The following is a 19602-nucleotide window of genomic DNA, read 5'->3' as shown; positions in this document are numbered from 1 at the left end:
TCATTTTTTCTAATTTTTCAGAATTAACCCCCCCCCCCCCCAACTACCCAAAAGAGAGCGGATCCGTTCCGTTTATGTCAATCATCTATCTAGGACTTATGTTTATTTTTCCCACCATGTTTCATCCCGATCCCTCCACTCTAAGTGTTTTCCAAGTTTTAGGTTTCCCCCTCCCAACTCCCCGCCCCCATCACCAGATCCGGTCGGGATTTAAAATAAGAGCTCTAAGACACGATATCCTTCTAAACATCAAATTTCATTGAGATCCGATCACCCGTTCGTAAGTTGAAAATACCTCATTTTTCTAATTTTTAAGACTTACTCCCCCCCTCCCAACTACCCCAAAGAGAGCAAATAAGTTCCGATTATGTCAATCATGTATCTGGGACTTGCGCTTATTTTTCCCATCAAGTTTCATCCCGATCCCTCTACTCTAAGTGTTTTCCAAGATTTTAGGTTTCCCCCCTCCAACTCCCCCCAATGTCATCAGACCCAGTCGGGATTTAAAATAAGAGCTCTGAGACACAATATCATTCCAAACATCAAATTTCATTAAGATCCAATCACCCGCTCATAAGTTAAAAATACCTCATTTTTCTAATTTTTAAGACTTACTCCCCCCCTCCCAACTACCCCAAAGAGAGCAAATAAGTTCCGATTATGTCAATCATGTATCTGGGACTTGCGCTTATTTTTCCCATCAAGTTTCATCCCGATCCCTCTACTCTAAGTGTTTTCCAAGATTTTAGGTTTCCCCCTCCAACTCCCCCCAATGTCATCAGACCCAGTCGGGATTAAAAATAAGAGCTCTAAGACACAATATCATTCCAAACATCAAATTTCATTAAGATCCAATCACCCGCTCATAAGTTAAAAATACTTCATTTTTTCTATTTTTCCGAATTAACCGACCCCTTCTCCCCCCCCCCCCAGATGGTCAAATCGGGAAAACGACTATTTCTAATTTAATCTGGTCCGGTCCCTGATACGCTTGCCAAATTTCATCGTCCTAGCTTACCTGGAAGTGCCTAAAGTAGCAAAACCGGGACTTTAGGTTTTCCCCCTCCAACTCCCCCCAATGTCATCAGATCCGGTCGGGATTAAAATAAGAGCTCTAAGACACAATATCATTCCAAACATCAAATTTCATTAAGATCCAAATACCCGCTGATAAGTTAAAAATACTTCATTTTTTCTATTTTTTGCGAATTAACCGGGCCCCCACTCCCCCCCAGATGGTCAAATCGGGAAAACGACTATTTCTAATTTAATCTGGTCCGGTCCCTGATACGCTTGCCAAATTTCATCGTCCTAGCTTACCTGGAAGTGCCTAAAGTAGCAAAACCGGGACAGACAGACAGACCGACAGACCGACAGACAGACAGACAGACCGACAGAATTGGCGACTGCTATATGTCACTTGGTTAATACCAAGTGCCATAAAAAACCGTAGGAGTGATACTGGCCAAATCTCGAAAACAAAAGTACAAGGAGTCATAAAGCAGCCTTTAGTTAGATAGACTATCCTATAATAAGTTTGGTGTACCAAGAAAATAGAATTTGCAGCAACAAGAGATTTCCTGTATCCTAAACTGAACACTGAGAAGGGAGCGCAGACAGAGCAGTGTAACAATATTCTAATATTGTTCAATAATGTAAAATATTCTAACCATTCAAGAATGTAACTCAGAAATATAAAAATGTAACTAAGAAATAAGCCCTTATGGTAATTAAATAAAAAAAACAGGTTTTTTCAACTGAAAGTAAGTATCGACATTAAAACTTAAAACGAACAGAAATGACTTCGTATATGATAGGGGTTTTTCCTCCTCAACGCCCCGCTCTTCACGCTAAAGTTTGACTCTTTCTCTAAACTCTATTTTTTTAAATAGTAAAAAGTTTCAGCGAAACATATACGTGTTGAAGGTGATACAAACGAATTAAGTAATCATGTAGAATTGTAAATAATGTAAAATCCAAGATTGAAAATCAAGAAAAATTCGTAAACATTTTATTTGTTTACATTACGTTGTTATAAAGTCATTCTCCGTGTCACAGCAATTGGAACGAAAAATAATTTATTGGCTTAGAATGTGAGGAGTGATCGATTATTAGGTACACACAATACTTTTATATCCTTTATATCCTTTACCTTTTTTTTTACACACAATACCATTAAAAGAGCCCTGGAGGGTTCATTATACATGGACATGGAAATGAAAGATATTCCGACATTTTTAGTTATGAAACTGGCTATCAAAGTTTAAGAGGTTATACAGACAGGAATAGCATAAGAAAAAAACAAAATAAAAAAAAATGCGAAAAAAAGATAGGAAAGGACTTGCAGTTTGGAAAGCCTGTTTTAATTGGTGATGATACTGAAACAGAATTGAAATTAATTTTGAAAAAAATAAGGGGGCTGCCCCTTGCTCAACCCTTGCTTTTTACGCTAAAATCGCAGGTTTTTTTTTTTAAATACTTCTCATTCAAATTCAACGGTCCTTATATTTGAGTCGTTTCAAACAGTTCGTGGTAAAGAACTGTAGTAAGGAGCGACCCGCCTCAATAGTAGCAGAAACCCTAAAGAACGGAAGTTTGATACCAAGAGTTACATCAAAAGAATTGTATTTTTATGCTGACTTTAAATAAATAAGTTTCATAAATTTTAATCTCACCCATGAAAAGTTACGAGCCTGAGAAAATTTGCCTTATTTTGGAAAATAGGGAAAACACCTTCTAAAAGTCATTGGTGTGACGAAAATCACACCATCAGATACAGTGCATCAGAAAACCCTACTGTATAAGTTTCAAGCTCCTATCTACAAAAATGTGGAATTTTTTGCTAGAAGACAGATCACGCATTTTTATGCTGATTTTAAATATATAAGTTTCATCAAGTTTAGTCTTACCCACCAAAAGATACGAGCCTGAGAAAATTTACCTCATTTTAGAAAATAGGGGAAACACCCTCTAAAAGTCATAGAATCTTCAAGAAAATCACACCATCAGACTCAGTCCATCGGAAAACCCTACTGTAGAAGTTTCAAGCTCCTATCTACAAAAATGTGGAATTTAGAATTTTTTGCTAGGAGACAGATCACGGATGCGTGTTTTTTTTCCAGGGCTGATCGTATCGACCCAGTGGTTCTAGAATGTCGCAAGAGGGCTGATTCTAATGGAAATTAAAAGTTTTAGTGCCCTTTTTAAGTGACCAAAAGAATCAGAGGGCACCTAGGCCCCCTCCCACTTTCTTTTTTTCCAAAGTCTTTGGATCAAAATTTTGAGATAGACATTTTGTTCAGCATAGTTGAAAAACCTAATAAATATGTCTTTGGGGACGACTAAATCCCCCACAGTCCCAAGGGAGGGGCTGCAGTTACAAACTTTCACCATTGTTTACATATAGTAATAGTTATTGGGAACTTTAGTCATTTTCAGGGGGACTTTTCCGTTTTGGGGTGGGGGAGCAGGGGGGAGGTGGTTACGCGGGAGGATAATTTCCATAAAGAGGGCGCAGGATTTTCTAGCATTATTTAGAAAGAAAATAATGAGAAAATAAATAAATGTTTTTTTGCAATTGGAAGTAATGAGCAGCATTAACACTTAAAATATTAAATATAGAACGAGCATAAAATATTAAGTATATAAGGGGGTTCGTCTCCTATGCAATACTTTGCTCTTTTTACTAAATTATTCTTAGTAATTTCAACTATTTATTCTAGGGATTTAGGGGTCATTCTTAAAGAATTGGGACAAAATTAAAGCTTTAGTGTAAAGAGCGAGGTATTGACGAGAGGGTGAACACCCTCATATACGTGATAAAAATATACAAATATAGAAGTTTGTTACGTTAATTAATTCGTAAGTTACGTATATTAATGACTAATAAAAAAATATGTAAAAAAAAGTTGAACCATGCGGTAAGCCAAAATCAAAACATGCATTAATTAAAAAAATTTTGGAATTTAAATAAAAAACAAGTTTTTTAACTGCAAGTAAGGAGCGACTTCAAAACTTAAAACGAACAGAAATTATTCCGTACATTAGAAGGGTTATCCCCTCCGCAACACCTCGCTCTGTTTGACTCGTTGTCACAGCTCTACTTTTTAAAACAATAAAAAACTTTATTGTTTTTTTTTAATTAAAAAATGAAATATCTAAAAAATGATATCTTGCACCGTATTGAACAAACCCGGCATGGCATTATCACAACCTTTTGCAGTATTATCGAGGTATTGCAAGTTATTAACAAAATCCTTTATGGTATTATCAAAATCTTACCTGATATCAACAAAATATTTTCTAGTACTATCTAAACGTGTTTGATAATGTCAAAATCTGAAATTGTGTTATCAAATTCATGTCTGCTTTTATCAAAGTTTAGCATAGTCCTATCAAATTTCGTACTATTACTATGATTACCAAAATCTTGCCAAGTAGTACTAAAATTTCCTTTGGTTTATCAAAATCTTATCAGATATTATCAAACATCTTGCATGGCATCATCAAATTCTCGACTGGTATAATGAGAATCCTCTATGATACTATCAAAACCTTACATTGTATTATCAAAATCTTGCAAGTTATCAATAAAATCTTACAAGCATTATCAAAATCTCAACTGACATTAACAGGATGTTATCTAGTACTATCAAAACGTGTTTACTCTTACCAAAATCTGATATGTTGCTATCAAAATTATGACCGTCATTAATAAATTTAACATAGTGCTATCAAAATTGTGTCTGCTATTATCAAGATTATCAAAATCTTGTTAAATGTGATCAAAACTTGTCTGATATTATCAAACATCTTGCATTGCAATGTCAAAGTCTTATATGATATTACAGAATCTTGCTAGGTAAAACAATTTTTTGTATTATCAAAATCTTGTTAGATATTATGAGAATCTTCTCTGGCGCTATCAAAACCTTACAAGTTATCAAAAAATTTATCCAGGGTATTATCAAAATCCTAGCCGACATTAAACAAAATATTTTCTGGTACTATCTGATATAATCAAAATCTAGCTTTGTGCCATTAATTTCTGTCTGTTATTATTAAAATCATACCAAGGGTTATCAAAACCTTGCACGACATTAATAAAATCTAGCATGGTGCTATCAGAATCATGTTTGATACTACAATAAATCTTGCCAAGTATTACCAAAATCTTGTGGTGTGGAATTATCAAACATTTTTCGCACACATCACATGGTATAATGAGAACCCTTTATGATATAAAAATTTTGCATGATATTACCAAAATCTTGCAATTTATTAACAAAATCTTGAATAGTATTACCAAAATATTACCTAACATTAACAAAAACATCTTAATGGTACTATCAAAACGTGCCTAATATTGGCAAAATATGACCTGATGTTATCAAAACTGTGTCTGCTATTACCAAAATCTAACATAGAACTGTCAAATTACCGAACTTTTACATGATATTATCAAAATCTTGTCTGACATCATGAAACAGTTTGAATTATATTATCAAAATCTCAACTCGTATAATGAGAACCCTCTATGATATTACCAAAACCTTACATGGTATCATCAAATCTTGCAAGCTATTAAAAAAACTTTGCATGGCATTATCAAAATTTTACCTAACATTAATAAATTGTTTTCTGAAACTATCAAGCCGTGCCTGCTATGACCAAAATCTTAATATGGTGCTATCAAAACCGTAAAAATAATAAAATAAACATAGAAAAAGTATAATAATAATAATAAAAATAAGTAATAATAAATAACATAAAGGTACAAAAATAAATAAATAAAGATAAAAAGTAAATAAAAATAAATGAAACAAAACAAAAAAATAAATAAAAAAATAAAATGAAAAATAATAACTTAAATAAAAAAAGATCTTGTATGGTATTATCAAAATATGTTCATGAAACAAACAAATTATTTTCTGGTACTAGCTGAAATTATCAAAATCTAGCATCCTGCTATGATAGTCATTCTGGTATTACCAAATCTGGTCAATAATTGTCAAAATCGTACATGGTATTATCAAGTCTGGTTTGTCATTACCAAATCTTGTCAGAAAAGACCAAAAACACTTCTGATCTCCCAATCTACTAGCAAAATCTTGCTTGATATGTACAAAGTATTTTCTGCTAGTATCAAAACTTGTCTGATATTATTACAGGCAGCGCAAGTAAAGAGCGGCCTGGGCCCAACTTATTATATATATATAATTTTTTTTTTTTTGGGGGGGGGGGCTTTAGACTATGGCACTTTCTTTATGAGGAGCTGTTATAGAAACCTCATAAGCAGCTCTTTTGATTGAAAATTGAAAGGGCTAGTGCCTTTTTCAATCCTCAAAAGTGATTGGAGGGCAATCAGACCCCTTTGCAGTCATTTTTCCAAACCCATCCGATCAAAATTTTTAGATAGCCATTCTATTCAGACTAGTTGAAAGGTCTGGAAATTGTGTCTTTGAAGGTGACACACCACCCCCTCAGCCCTCAGGGAAAGGGTTATAAGTTATGCTCTGGGAGCATATAGGGTTCTTATAGAAATGTTGTTCGAATAGACCTTGGAAAGGGCTCGTTGGATTGGTAATCAGAAGTTCTAGTACCCTTTGAATAGTTGAAAGCGACTGGAGGGTAACCAAGCCCTCCATACTAATCATTTCTCCACACACATCCATTCAAAATTTTGAGATGGCCATTTTGTTCAGCCTTAATAAAAGGTCCAGAAATTATCATTTTGAGGATAACAACACTCCCCCCCATAGCCCTCATGGCACCGATTGTATGTTGCGCCTTCGGGGCATACAAGGTTTTCTAGAAAGGGTGGCTGCATAAATTTTGGAGGGGGCTCATTGGATTGGTAATCTGTGCTCATAGTGCTGTTTTATCAAAATCGTGCACTTTTATCAAATACCATGTGAGACTTTGATAATACCAAAGAGAATTTTAATTATGTCTGACAACAGGTTAATAGTAATAGAAAGGGTTTGGTAATATGTAATATTTTGGGAATGCAGCACATGTTGTTTGATAATATCAGATTTTGATAATACCAGACATGATTTTTATAGCAACATGCTACTACTACTACTACTACTAATAACTCACTGCAGCACCAAGCCGCCTGAGGCCAACACAGCTACGCACGCTCCTCCTCCAACCTAATCTATTTAAAGCCTCCCTCTTTACACCCTCCCAAGAAGTTCCCATTTCCTTAAATCTTTATTTATGACATCCTCCCAACCCAGATAAGGACGACCTGCTTTAGCCCCAGACGGTTGGCCAAAAAGGACAATCTTCGGTAATCCGTCATCCTTCATCCGTAGAACGTGGCCTAGCCATCTCAACCTTTCTTTCATTATAGCCCCAGAAAGCGGGATTGAACCACACTTTTCGTACAACCTACTGTTTGAAATACGGTCAGTCAGCCGGTTACCCAGAACAATCCGTAGGCAATTTCTCTGGAAAACATGTAGTAAATCTTCATCTGCTTTTCGGAGTGCCCATGCTTCAGAGCCATATTTGACCACTGTCATCACTGTAGCTTCCAATATTCTGATCTTGGTTTGTAGACTTATCTTTCTATTCTTCCAAACTTTTTTTAACTGTGAAAAAAACAGCCTGAGCCTTAGCTATTCTACTTTTAACATCTTCACTGCTCCCACCATCTTTACTAATAATACTACCAAGATAACTGAAGCTCCCAACCTGATCAATCTTTTCATTACCTAATGTCACCCGTTCATCTTCACTTATTCCTAGCCTTAGTGACTTAGTCTTCTTAACATTAATTTTCAAGCCTATTTTAGCACCCTGAACTCGTAAAACCTCTAAAAATTCATTCATTTTGCTCACACTTTCATCTAATATGCTTAAATCATCAGCATAATCTAGGTCCAGGAGCGTTCTTCCTCCCCATTTGATTCCATATGCTCCTTAAGACGAAGTCCATCAAAATGATCCATCTAAAAGGGGATAGAACACAACTCTGCTTAACTCCTGATTTAATACAAAACCAGTTGCTAACCTCATTTCCTACCTTAACCGCAACAGTATTATTCTCGTAAATAGCGCAAATTACTTTAATGTACTTTTTTGGTATACCATATAACGATAAGACCTTTGTTAACGCTCTTCTATCAACGGAATCTAAAGCTTGTTCATAATCGATAAAACTGAGGATCAAAGGTGTTTGACAACGAAGGGACTTCTCAATTATTAACCTAAGAGTGAAAACATGGTCGACACATCCTCTACCTTTTCTAAAATCGCATTGTTCTTCCCTTAAAACTTTGTCTACAGCATCTCTCAGTCTAAAAAGTATCATATTACTCAGTAATTTGCTACCTACAGAGACCAGACTAACGTCTCGATAATTACGACACTCACTCTTGTCACCTTTCTTATACAGTGGTTTAATTAAGGTTTCCCTAAAATTATTGGGTACTTTCCCTTTTTCAAAAATCATGTTCATAATATTCAGTAGCTTATTCCTAACCTCAGAGCCACCATATTTAAGAAACTCATTAATCATACTATCATCACCTGGGGCCTTATTATTTTTTAATCCTTTTAGTACTGTTGCTAATTCTTCCTAACTAAACAAATCTTCCTTCACATCCAAGGTATCACTAACTTTTTCATTTTCATCTATATCTTTTCCTGCAACTGTATCTCGGTTTAGCACATTCTAAAAATGTTCCACCCATCTTTCTTTAACTTTTTCCTTATCACTAATTGTGGCCCCATTTCTATCTTTAACTGGGACTAGTCCGGATTGGCTACTCGCTTTCAATTTATTAGCATGCCAGTATAATATTTTACTATTATGCCGTCTAGCCGCATCTTCCAGATCCTCAGCAATTTTATCCATGGCCTCCACTTCACATCTCCTTAGATTTTAATAATATCGGGCAATTTTTGGTAGTATCAATTAATATCTTGTTAATAACAATAACATTTTGATAATAACAAACAAGATTTTGTTACACGATTTTGATAGCGCCATACTAGATTTTAATGATTTCAGGTATGTCTGATAGTACCAGAACTGTGAGTACGCAGCAATCAGGCTCAATAGTAACAGAAACTCTAAAAACGGAATTTTGATACCAGTAGGTGTATCAAAAGAATTGGCGGATTTTGTTAGTTCCAAATAAACAAAATTCATTACGTTTAATATTATTCATTAAAAGCTACGATCTTGAAAATTTACCTGATTTTCGAAAAAGGGAGAAACACCCCGAAAAATTCAAGGATTTTTTTTTTCGAAAACTTACACCAGTAGATTCAGCATATAGGAGAATCCCATTGTAGAGGTTTCAAACTCCCATCTGCAAAAATGTGAAAATTTTCATTTTTTCGCCACAAGAATGGTCATTGAGGCATATTTATTTATTTTTTTCGTTATTCCCAGGGGTGATCGTATCCAATCAATGGTCATAGAAGATTAGAAGAGGATTCATACGAAAAGAAATTAAAAAATTCTAGTACCTTTTTTAAGTGACCAAAACATTTGGAGGGCAATTACCCCCCCCCTATTATGCCTCTTTTTCCGCACAGTCGTCCAATCAAAATTTTGAGATACACATTTTGTTCAGCATAGTAGAAAGAACAATTAACTATAGCTTTTGGGGGTAGCATGATCCCAAATAGCCCATGGGAGTATGTATTTTAAGTCATGAAATTTACCCATTGTTATATACAGTATTTGTCATTGGGAAGCATACAGACATTTTAGTGAGGTGGGAGAAGATTTTCTATAGGAATATATTCCGTGGAGAGAGAAGTGTCTAGGTTTGAGCTTTCCACGGTAAATTTTACACAGGAAGAATTTTTCAGTATTCCCTATACAGGATTCTCTTTATCTGTATTACTTTTACTTTGACCACTCCAATTCACACGTAAAGATGTTCTGGGGGAATTTTTCCCGAGACATTTTCAGTGGGATTGGAGCTGTGTGGGCAATTTTTCCACGGGAGGCTTTTGCGTGAGATAAATCCTCCATGGACGAATTTTCCGTGGGAGAAATTCTCCATGGAGAAATTTTCCACTGAGGATACTTTCCATTGGGGCGAAATGATTTCCGGAAGAAAAATACAGGGAGGGGGAAATTGTCGGCATGATTTGAAAGCGATCAGATATTAAATGAAAAAAATCTTTTCAAATGAAAGTACGCTAGGGAGAAATTTCAGGTGGAATCAACCACAAGAAAGTTTGTGGGGGAATTTTACGCAGGGGTGGAATTTTTCTGCATGGGGAGGCTGGTTTAATTAAATAGAAAACAAACAAGTTTTCTCATATGAAAGTAAAGTGGAATATAAAAACTTAAGACAAACTGAAACTAGACCTATGTTGCCTGAGCAACGTGAAGTGTTGCGGCAACCTTTGTCCGGCTTCGTCGAATAGTGTTGCGAGAGCAACATTTTGGTTTTGTTTTTTTTGCTATCGGTTAAACGCTAAAGTTGTCAGCCTATCGAAGCTTTTAAAACGTTATGTTCAAAGAAGAACGCTATCAGTAATAACATGATCAAAGGCTATTCCTCAGCGTTGAAAAAACAACAATAACAAAAGAATATCGAAAGAAGGGACTAAATTGACTTTGCAGCAAGTTGAACTTTATCCTTTTCAATCGTAGACATCGTGACGGATCAAGACTTGGAACAATATCTTATATAATCTAGTTGGTATTATAAAGCTATCCGTAACTTTTCAGGATCAAAATACCATAGATTACACTCTATTAACTATTACGAAACTGCCTCGTTGTTTTACGTTATCGTTTGTACCCGTTGCGTAAACACTTAATTCTAGGTTACAGTGAGTATGGGTAGGCTACACCAACTAGCAAAAGTTACAAACCCCTCTTCACTAAAGATGATCGTAGCCTAACAGACAATTATTACTTACAAGTCCCCTACATGTCTTACCACTGGAACCAACTCGGTCTTATCATCAAATTAAACAAAAAAAAACAAGTTTTTTTAAAGAAAGTAAGGAGCGACATTAAAACTTAAAACGAACAGAAATTACTCCATATATGAAAGGGGCTTTTCCTCCTCAACGCCCCGCTCTTTACGCTAAAGTTTGTCTCTTTCTCTTAACTCTACATTTTAAAACAGTAAAAAAAAAATTGCGTAAAGAGCGGGGCGTTGAGGAGGAAAAGCCCGTTGAGGACCAAAAATTGGCAGAAAATGCACTTTGCTGAGACACAATCTTTTTGGGTATTTGGACTGGAACTTTTAATTTCCGTTCAAATGAGCAGTCATTCGACTTTCTCGGGCAACTGTTTCGATATGGTTGTGCCTGGGAAAAGAAAACATTAAACACGCAAAAAATGTAAATTTTGCAGATGGAAGCTCGAAACATACTAGGGTTATCTAATCTGTTGAATTTCATGCTATAATTTTCATCAAGATCACTTTCCCTCTTATGGAGTTTTACCCCTTTTTGTAAAAAAAGACGAATTTTTATCAGGCTCTTAGCTTTTGATGGGTAACCATAAATGTGATGAATTTTAACAAGTCAATTCTATTGAGGAATATATTGCTATCAAAACTTCCTTTTTTAGAGTTTTGTTTACTGCTGGTCTAGTTGGCTCCTTACAGTTTTTGCCACAAACTGTTTGATAGGTCAAATTGTAAGTTAGGAAGGTGGGTGTAGTGAAGATGTAATAAAGAATAAAGCCAATGTGTAGAGTGTTTCTTTTTTTTTATTTTGCTGTAGAAAAAAGCCAGGGAAAATAGAATGATTAGGCTTTAAACTATGATTACGGATACATGATTTCAAAATAATGAGGTTAACCATTCTCTCCCTTTAGGGGGATATTTTTGCAAAAGAATTATTTTTGAGGATAAGAAGGTCTACAAACCCTCACCCTCTTTAACTCTACTAAATCAATCAAAGTTTCAAACGTGTATTACTTTTGTTACGTAACTGTAACACTGATAAAGACTTAATATTTGAATTCAGTTTAAGAAGTAAGTTTTGTATAACTATAATTTTTTGCCAGTCCTCAATGTTTAAATTTGGCTAACGATTCGTTGGCTCACCTTACAATAATAATTTTAAAAGAAGTTCGCAAGATGTATGGACAAAATTTAGGCTATTTAAAAATTTTATACTGGGTAAAAGGGAGACTTAACACATATAACCATTTTATATTTAACCAGCTTACCAATCAGGTTGATGATAAATCTACACTCGGGTTGACTACCGCCACCATTAACATAGAAGTTTGCATGACCAACTGAGAAATCAAGTCCAAAGTGGAGGCCATCTTCTTTGCCAGCATTTGTATAAATGACATCCGTGAATTGTGCATCATTTTTATCTAGCCTCTCCTCAGGCATATTTTTTGTATGATGAAAAGCAGGGCCAGCAGGATCTAAGCCTGTAAGTGTATTTTTGGTAGAAAATCAGAATTTCTATATTAAGAGAGACCGTAAAACAGTAGAGCAGGTGACATATCAAAAACTGGCTTTAGTTCTAAATATACCGTTATGTATATACTTAGCTTTAAACATGCTCCACGATTTAAAAGCTTACGTCCTTGTGATTCTCTCTTTCGTTCGGTCTATATATATATATATATATATATATATATATATATATATATATATATATAATATTATAAAAAACAAGTTTTTTAAAATGAAAGTAAGGAGTAACATTAAAACTGAAAACGAACAAAAATTACTCCGTATATGAAAGGGGCTTTTCCTCCTCAACGCCTCGCTCTTTACTCTAAAACTTGACTCTTTCTCTTAACTCTACTTTTTAAAACAGCAAAAAACTTTAGCGTAAAGAGCGGGGTGCTGAGGAGGAAAAGCCCCTTTCATATACAGAGTAATTTCTGTTCGTTTTCAGTTTTAATGTTGCTCCTTACTTTCATTTAAAAAAACTTTTTTTTTATTTAATTTCTGGACGTTTTTGAATTAATGAATGTTTGGATCTTGGCTCTCCGCACATAAATAATTAAAACGAAATTTGCATATTATTTTTTTTTTTGCTAAATGGCTTTCTCGTAGTTTTAATCGGAAGATTTTGAGAAAAAATGAGCGAGGTAGGAAGCCTAGTTTCCCTCCAATTTTTTTGATTACTTAAAAAGGCAACTAGAACTTTTAATTTTTTACGAACGTTTTCATTAGTACGTATTTACCACGTATATGAAGGGGTCCATTCCTCATCGATACCTCGCTCTTTACACTAAAGCTTAAATTTTGTCCCAATTCCTTAAAAATGACCTCTGAATAGAGTTCAGTTCACTGAACTCTGAAAGCTAGTTCGGTACTGAGCTAGCTTTCAAAGTGAGAACTTTGTGAGATCACAAACAATTGGATTATATTGATTCAGAGTTCAAAGTAAAAGGATTGGTTTGAATTGGATATTCATGAACTGTGAGTAAAACCGGTCTACTTTAGTGTGACTAAAACTTATATAACTATTTGATCGGATTAAGTGTATCTGATTTGATCTGAATTAAATAAATTCATTTCTCGCTCGACTATATTCTGTTAACGGGGGATAGTCACACACCCCTTTGGCTTTGAAGATATGACTGTCTGTACCGCATAGACGTACTGTGTTGCAAGTTTAAAAATTGATAAGGGAGTTCGGCAAGGTACCGTATTGTCTCCTAGTATATTTAAATGTGTGCTTGCATCGTGCCTGCGTCCCCTTAGAAGTTCTGTTTTTTACGGTAATATTGGTTTGTCTTCTATTGCATATGCAGATGACGTTCTTCTTGTTGCCGGACTCGTCGTGGATTGCGTTCTAATTTTACTATATTAACCAATGAACTATCTAAGATTGGACTGTCAGTTAATGCGTCTAAATGCAAGTTTATTTGTTTTAATAGCCCTTATGCGGTCGCTCCATTCGTTGCTGGGCCTGCAGTTCTACCATGTTCTTCTCTAGTTAGTTGGCTTGGTCTGTGTCACGGCCCAACACTTTCCACTACCTGTTCATCCCTAGTGAATCAAGCCGTGAAAAACCTACGCGTCGCTTACGGAAAAATATCCCCAAACAGAAGCCGTTACAACCGTAACGGTTTGTGCATGATTTATAATGCTTATTGCGCCCCTGTCCTTTTGTTGTTATCAGGCATGGCTCATCTGTTTCGTAAGAAAGATCGACATACTCTACGTACGGCTTATTTCAGATACTGCAAATTCTTCCTCCGGCTTCCTAGATGGCACCGAAACAAAACAAAAATAATTGCTCGATTTGGTTCAATAGATGCGCCTTCTCGGATTCGGTCTTCCAGTGACGATTTATGTTAAAAGACTATCAACTTTATTCACGTTTATGACCCTCTGCAGCCTTTTTTCCACATTGATACTGGTTAATTAGTCCATGTTGTCTTTTGTTAGCTGAAATTTTTTCTTCGCTGTTTATCGTTTCTGTTTTTATTTATTTATAATACTCCGTACTTTGTGTTTTTTTTATACTTTTATGGGTAATAAAGTTCATTCATTCATTCAAGAGGTCATGTTCAAAAGCCATGTCTTGTTCTAAGCGATTTTTTCCAATGACCATTACCATAAGGCAAGGTAATCTTTATCAATACAACTAGTTTATAGCAAATCTTTATCTTTTTTTTAAAATCATAAATAATTAAATAAAATAAACAGATTTTTCTGGGATCAAGTAAACGCATTAGAAAACTATCAAAAGACCTTTCCCTGCCCTGCAGCAGAAATTCATTGCCTACAATGAATCATCTAAGGCTAGTTTTGTGTACTCATTTGACTGACCGTATACCAAACAATAAACGTACAAAAAATGAGGTTCAATTCCACTTTTTACGACTATAATGAAAGGGAGGCTAAGAGGGCTAGGCCACATTCTATGGAAGGGTGACTGATTGCCGAATATTGTGTTTTTCGGTCATCCATTTAGAACCAAGCGAAATGAAGGTTGTCCCCAAGTGGGACGGGAATCAAACAGTTCGTGGTAACGAACTGTAGTAAGGAGCGACCCGGCTCAATAGTAACCAAAACTTTAAAAAATGGAATTTTGATAACAATCGCATTTTAATACTGATTTTAAATATATAAGTTTCACCAAGTTTAGTCTTACCCATCAAAAGTTACGAGCCTGAGAAAATTTGCGTTATTTTAGAAAATATGGGGAAACAACCCCTAAAAGTCATAGAATTTTAACGAAAATTACATCATCAGATTCAGCGTATCAGAGAACCCTACTGTAGAAGTTTCAAGCTCCTATCTACAAAAATGTGGAATTTTGTATTTTTTACTAGAAGGCAGATCACGGATGCGTGTTTATTTGTTTGTTTGTTTGTTTGTTTTTTTCCCCAGGGGAAAAAACCCTGTTTTTTCCCCTCTCATATAAATAATAAAAACATGAGAATAAAAAGTTCTTTACGTAAGCTAATTTATAAGTTACGTATATCTTTTACTAATAAAAAGATTCGTAAAAAATTAAAAGTTGTAGTTGTCTTTTTAATTAACCAAAATATTGGAGGGCAACTAGGCTTCCTCCCCCGCTCTTTTTTCTCGAAATCATTCGATCAAAATTATGAGAAAGCCATTTAGCCAAAAAAAAAAAAAAAAAAAAAAAAAAATGCAAATTTCGTTTTAATTATTCGTCAGCGGAGAGCCAAAATCAAAACATGCATTGATTCAAAAACGTTCAGAAATTAAATAAAAAAAAAAAACAAGTTTTTCAACTGAAAGTAAGGAGCGGCATTAAAGCTTAAAACGAACAGAAATTACTTCGTATATGAAAGGGGCTCCTTCCTCATCAACGCCCCGCTCTTTACGCTAAAGCTTTTACTGTTTTAAAAAGAAGAGTTGAGAGAAAGAGTCAAACTTTAGCGTAAAGAGCGGGGCGTTGATGAGGAAGGAGCCCCTTTCATATACGAAGTAATTTCTGCTCGTTTTAAGTTTTAATGTCGCTCCTTACTTTCAGTTGAAAAAACTTGTTTTTTTTTATTTAATACATCGTTAGAAAGGATTTAAGGGAGCTGAATTCATACAGGTCTCTCCTCTTCTTCAAAAAGAATGTTAGAAAACATCTTAATAATTAAATATTTATTAGTATATTTATTAATTTTTTTATTATGCTTTTGAATATTTCGAAATTGTTATCATTTATTATGTTTTATTTGATACTTCAAGGGGTTTGAGTGGAGGAAGAGTCATTAAAAAAAAAAAAAAAAAAATTGATGGTAGTTCCGAGTGAAGATTTGAGAAGACAGGAGGCCACGATATATTTAGAGTATGAATTATTTAAGGGGCCAAACGAGTATCGGTGCATAAGGAATTGTGTTAAGTACATCTTTGTATTTTCGTTTTGAAATTAAAACCCATATTGAACTTGAATTAGAACTTCACGGGGAGTTGAGGAATAACGAATGATGCTTTGAACAGAATGGGATGAAGGAGGAGCGTGCCCAGCTGTATGGGTCTCATGCGGCTTGGTGCTGCAGTGAATTGTGTGCAGTAATAATAATAATAGTAACATTTAGCGAAAGACACTAGCAATGCCATATGTATGTTACCTAGCAATACCATATGCATGCGGGGATGTTTCTCTCGTTATTTTTATGTAATTAGGGTATACCCTGGGCTGTCTTAAATTAGAACCCAGTTCTGCACATTTTTGGTAGTAGTTTAAGGAAATGCAATGGCAAAAAATAGCTTTATGAGCCTACTGCTCATTAGGGCAAAAATGCAATGGCAAAAGATAGCTTTATGAGCCTACTGCTCATTAGGGGCCAAACTTTCTCCCAGTAATGGATTAAATTGCATGGTGACGCAGAACAACATCGCGGGAGAATCCTCTATAGGAGGAAAACGCTGTGGCAGGGCGTAAGCTTCAGATCTATGGACAACGACCTCTGCAAAGGAACGTACCTGCAAGACTGGGGACCATGCGGTGAACTCTATTCCCATTTGAGGAGCGGCAACCCTCGTTGAAATTATAGCCTAGTAAACGACACGGCATTCGCACCGAACTCTGATTAGTGGATAACTCCTCTGGGCTTGGTCTGTTTTGACGGGCGTTTTCGGGCTGAAAAACCTCTTCCTTGCTAATTTATCTAGTATGGATTGCCTCCCATTAGTGGCATAATATTTGTAGGCATGAATATATAATGAGTCGGAAGTAATAGGCTTGGGACTGTCTGTAAAGAATTTCGACTCTTGTTGATAGAAAAGCATTGCCAAGTGCTGAAAACTATGTTATGACCAAGATGGGCCCAAGATTGCACAAAGCCGTTATTCATACTGGAGGTCCCAATGACTTCTTGCTGTCCGCTTCCAAGCCGATTTAAGCGCTTCGGTGTAGACTTGAGAAGATATGTTGATACCCGTCTTGCACTGATATTAGGGATGATCACTTTTCCTGAGGCCAAAATAATTCCATTTATTTAAAAAACATAGAAATTGGAATGTTACGACGTTAAAAATTGACGATCGTATTGGCATTTTGACTGACGAATTCAGACGATTCGAACTGAGTTTCAGAAACTCATATCCCAAGGAGAGGTAACATGAAATTAGGTGATATAGAATTTGTTTACTCTGGCAGTAAGGATGGGGTGCATAGACAGGGAGTAGGGCTCATGATAAATAAGGAGGCTGCTAAGTCTCGTTTGGGCTGGGGAAGTTTTAATAGTAAAATACTAATTGCTCATTTTATGACTAAAAAGTTCAAGGTATCAGTTATAGTAGTATATGCCCCTGTCAAACCGACTGACGGATATACTAGTGACTCGGATAAATTTTACTTACAATTACAGGAGCAAATAGACAGGGTCCCAGGTACAAATACGCTGTTTTTACTAGAAGATTTTGACAAACCAGTTTGTATAAATAGGGATAGATGGTATCTTAGCCTAGGTAAACTTAGTGTAGGAAAAGAAAACAATAATGGCTACGTAATTTTGTAGATAGAACAATGTAGTTATAAGCAATGCGATTTTTGGTTATAAACTGGCCAATAAGTTGACATGGAACCCACGTGATGGTCAGACAGCAAACCTTATTGATTATATTATAGTAAACTGAAGAGTGGCAGGATCAATACAAGATCCTAGGATTTATAGGAGTGCTTTTATTGATATTAAAAGTAAAGATCACTATCTAGTAGTTTCTAGGGTTAATTTAAAGCTGAAATTTCGGAAGGGTAACTACCTCCCGGGAAGTTGTGATGTTGGTGACTCCAAAATGAGAATTCGACAGAAACTTTCCAGAAACAGTCGAAAACTAAACTTCAAAGTTTAAGATTTGACAATGTGGAAGATGGGTGGAAAAATTTTAGAAAAACAATTTGCGAAGTTGCTGATGGTGTCTTAGGGAAGATTGTTAAGGCTTCAACTAGGAATATTAGTGAAAAAGCTTTATGTCTAATAGAGAGGAGAAGGGGTTTGTACAAGAATTATCTGAGTGATAGATGATATGAAAACAAAGGAATGTAGAGAAAGTGGAGAAAGCATTAAAATATGAACTAAGAAGGGATGAAGTGGAGGCCATGGATAAAATTGCCGAGGAAGATCTGGAAGATGCAGCTAGACGGCATAATTCCACTGGCATGCTAATAACCTGAGAGGTAGGAGTCAATCTGGACTCGTGCCAGTTAAAAATAGTAACGGGGCGACCATTAGTGATAAGGAAAGACTTAAAGGGAGATGGGCGGAACTTTCTGAGAATGTGCTAAACTGAGAAAAATCTAAAATTTGTGATACCTTGGATGTGAAGTAGGATTTGTTTTGTGAGAAAGAATTAGCGACACTACTTAAAGGATTAAAGATAATAAGGTTTGATGTGCTGATAGTATGGTAAATGAGTGTCTTAAATATGGTTGCTCCGGGGTTAGAAAAAAGTTACTGAAAATTTGAAATATGATCTTTGAAAAAGGGGAAGTACCTAACGATTTAGGAAATTTTTAATTAAACCACAGCATAAGAAAGGTGATAAGAGCGAGTGTTGTAATCATCGAGGCATTAGTCTTGTCTCTGTAGGTAGCAAATTATTTAGTAAAATGATATTTTTTAGACTGAGAGATGCTGTTGACAAAGTTTTAAGAGAATAACAGTGCGGTTTTAGAAAAGGTAGAGGAAGTGACGACCAAATGTTTACTCTTAGGTTAATAATTGAGAAGTGCCTTTGTTGTCAAACACCTGTTGTCCTCAGTTTTATAGATTATGAGCAAGCGTTCGATTCAGTTGATAGAAGAGCTTTAGCGAAGGGCTAATTCTTATATGGTATACCCGATAAATACATTAAAGTGATTAGTACTATATAAGAGAATAATACTGCTGCTGTTCAGGTATGAAACGAGGGTAGCAGGTAGTTTTGCATTAAATCGTGAGTTAAGCAGGGTTATGTTATATCCCCTTTATATGGATCGTTTTGATGGACTTCGTCTTAAGGAGCACAGGAAAGGCAATGGGAGACCACGGAATCAAATGGGGAGGAAAAACTCTCCTGGACCTTGATTATGCTGATGATTTAAGCATCCTAAATGGAAGTGTGAGCAAAATAAGTGAACTTTTAGAGGTTTTACAGGTTCAGGTTACTAGAATATGTTTGAAAATTAAGGTTAAGAAGACTAAGTCATTAAGGCTAGAAATAAATG

General features: G+C 35.5%; 2 protein-coding genes across 2 annotated transcripts in view; one reads left to right on the top strand and one right to left on the bottom strand.

Annotated features, from left to right (window-relative positions):
* LOC136029298 (serine/arginine repetitive matrix protein 2-like) overlaps window positions 1–19602 on the top strand; it is a 171331-nt gene that overhangs the window by 19461 nt on the left and 132268 nt on the right. The gene's annotated exons all lie outside the window — the stretch shown is intronic.
* LOC136029299 (lipase member H-A-like) overlaps window positions 1–19602 on the bottom strand; it is a 43400-nt gene that overhangs the window by 8650 nt on the left and 15148 nt on the right. The window contains exon 5 of the mRNA XM_065707564.1: window positions 12173–12388. Within this exon, the coding sequence (XP_065563636.1) occupies window positions 12173–12388 (216 nt within the window). The remainder of the gene's footprint in view (window positions 1–12172; window positions 12389–19602) is intronic.

This window comes from Artemia franciscana, chromosome 7 (genome assembly GCF_032884065.1).
Source record: "Artemia franciscana chromosome 7, ASM3288406v1, whole genome shotgun sequence".
Taxonomy (NCBI): domain Eukaryota; kingdom Metazoa; phylum Arthropoda; class Branchiopoda; order Anostraca; family Artemiidae; genus Artemia; species Artemia franciscana.
This window is presented reverse-complemented; position numbering and strand designations above follow the sequence as displayed.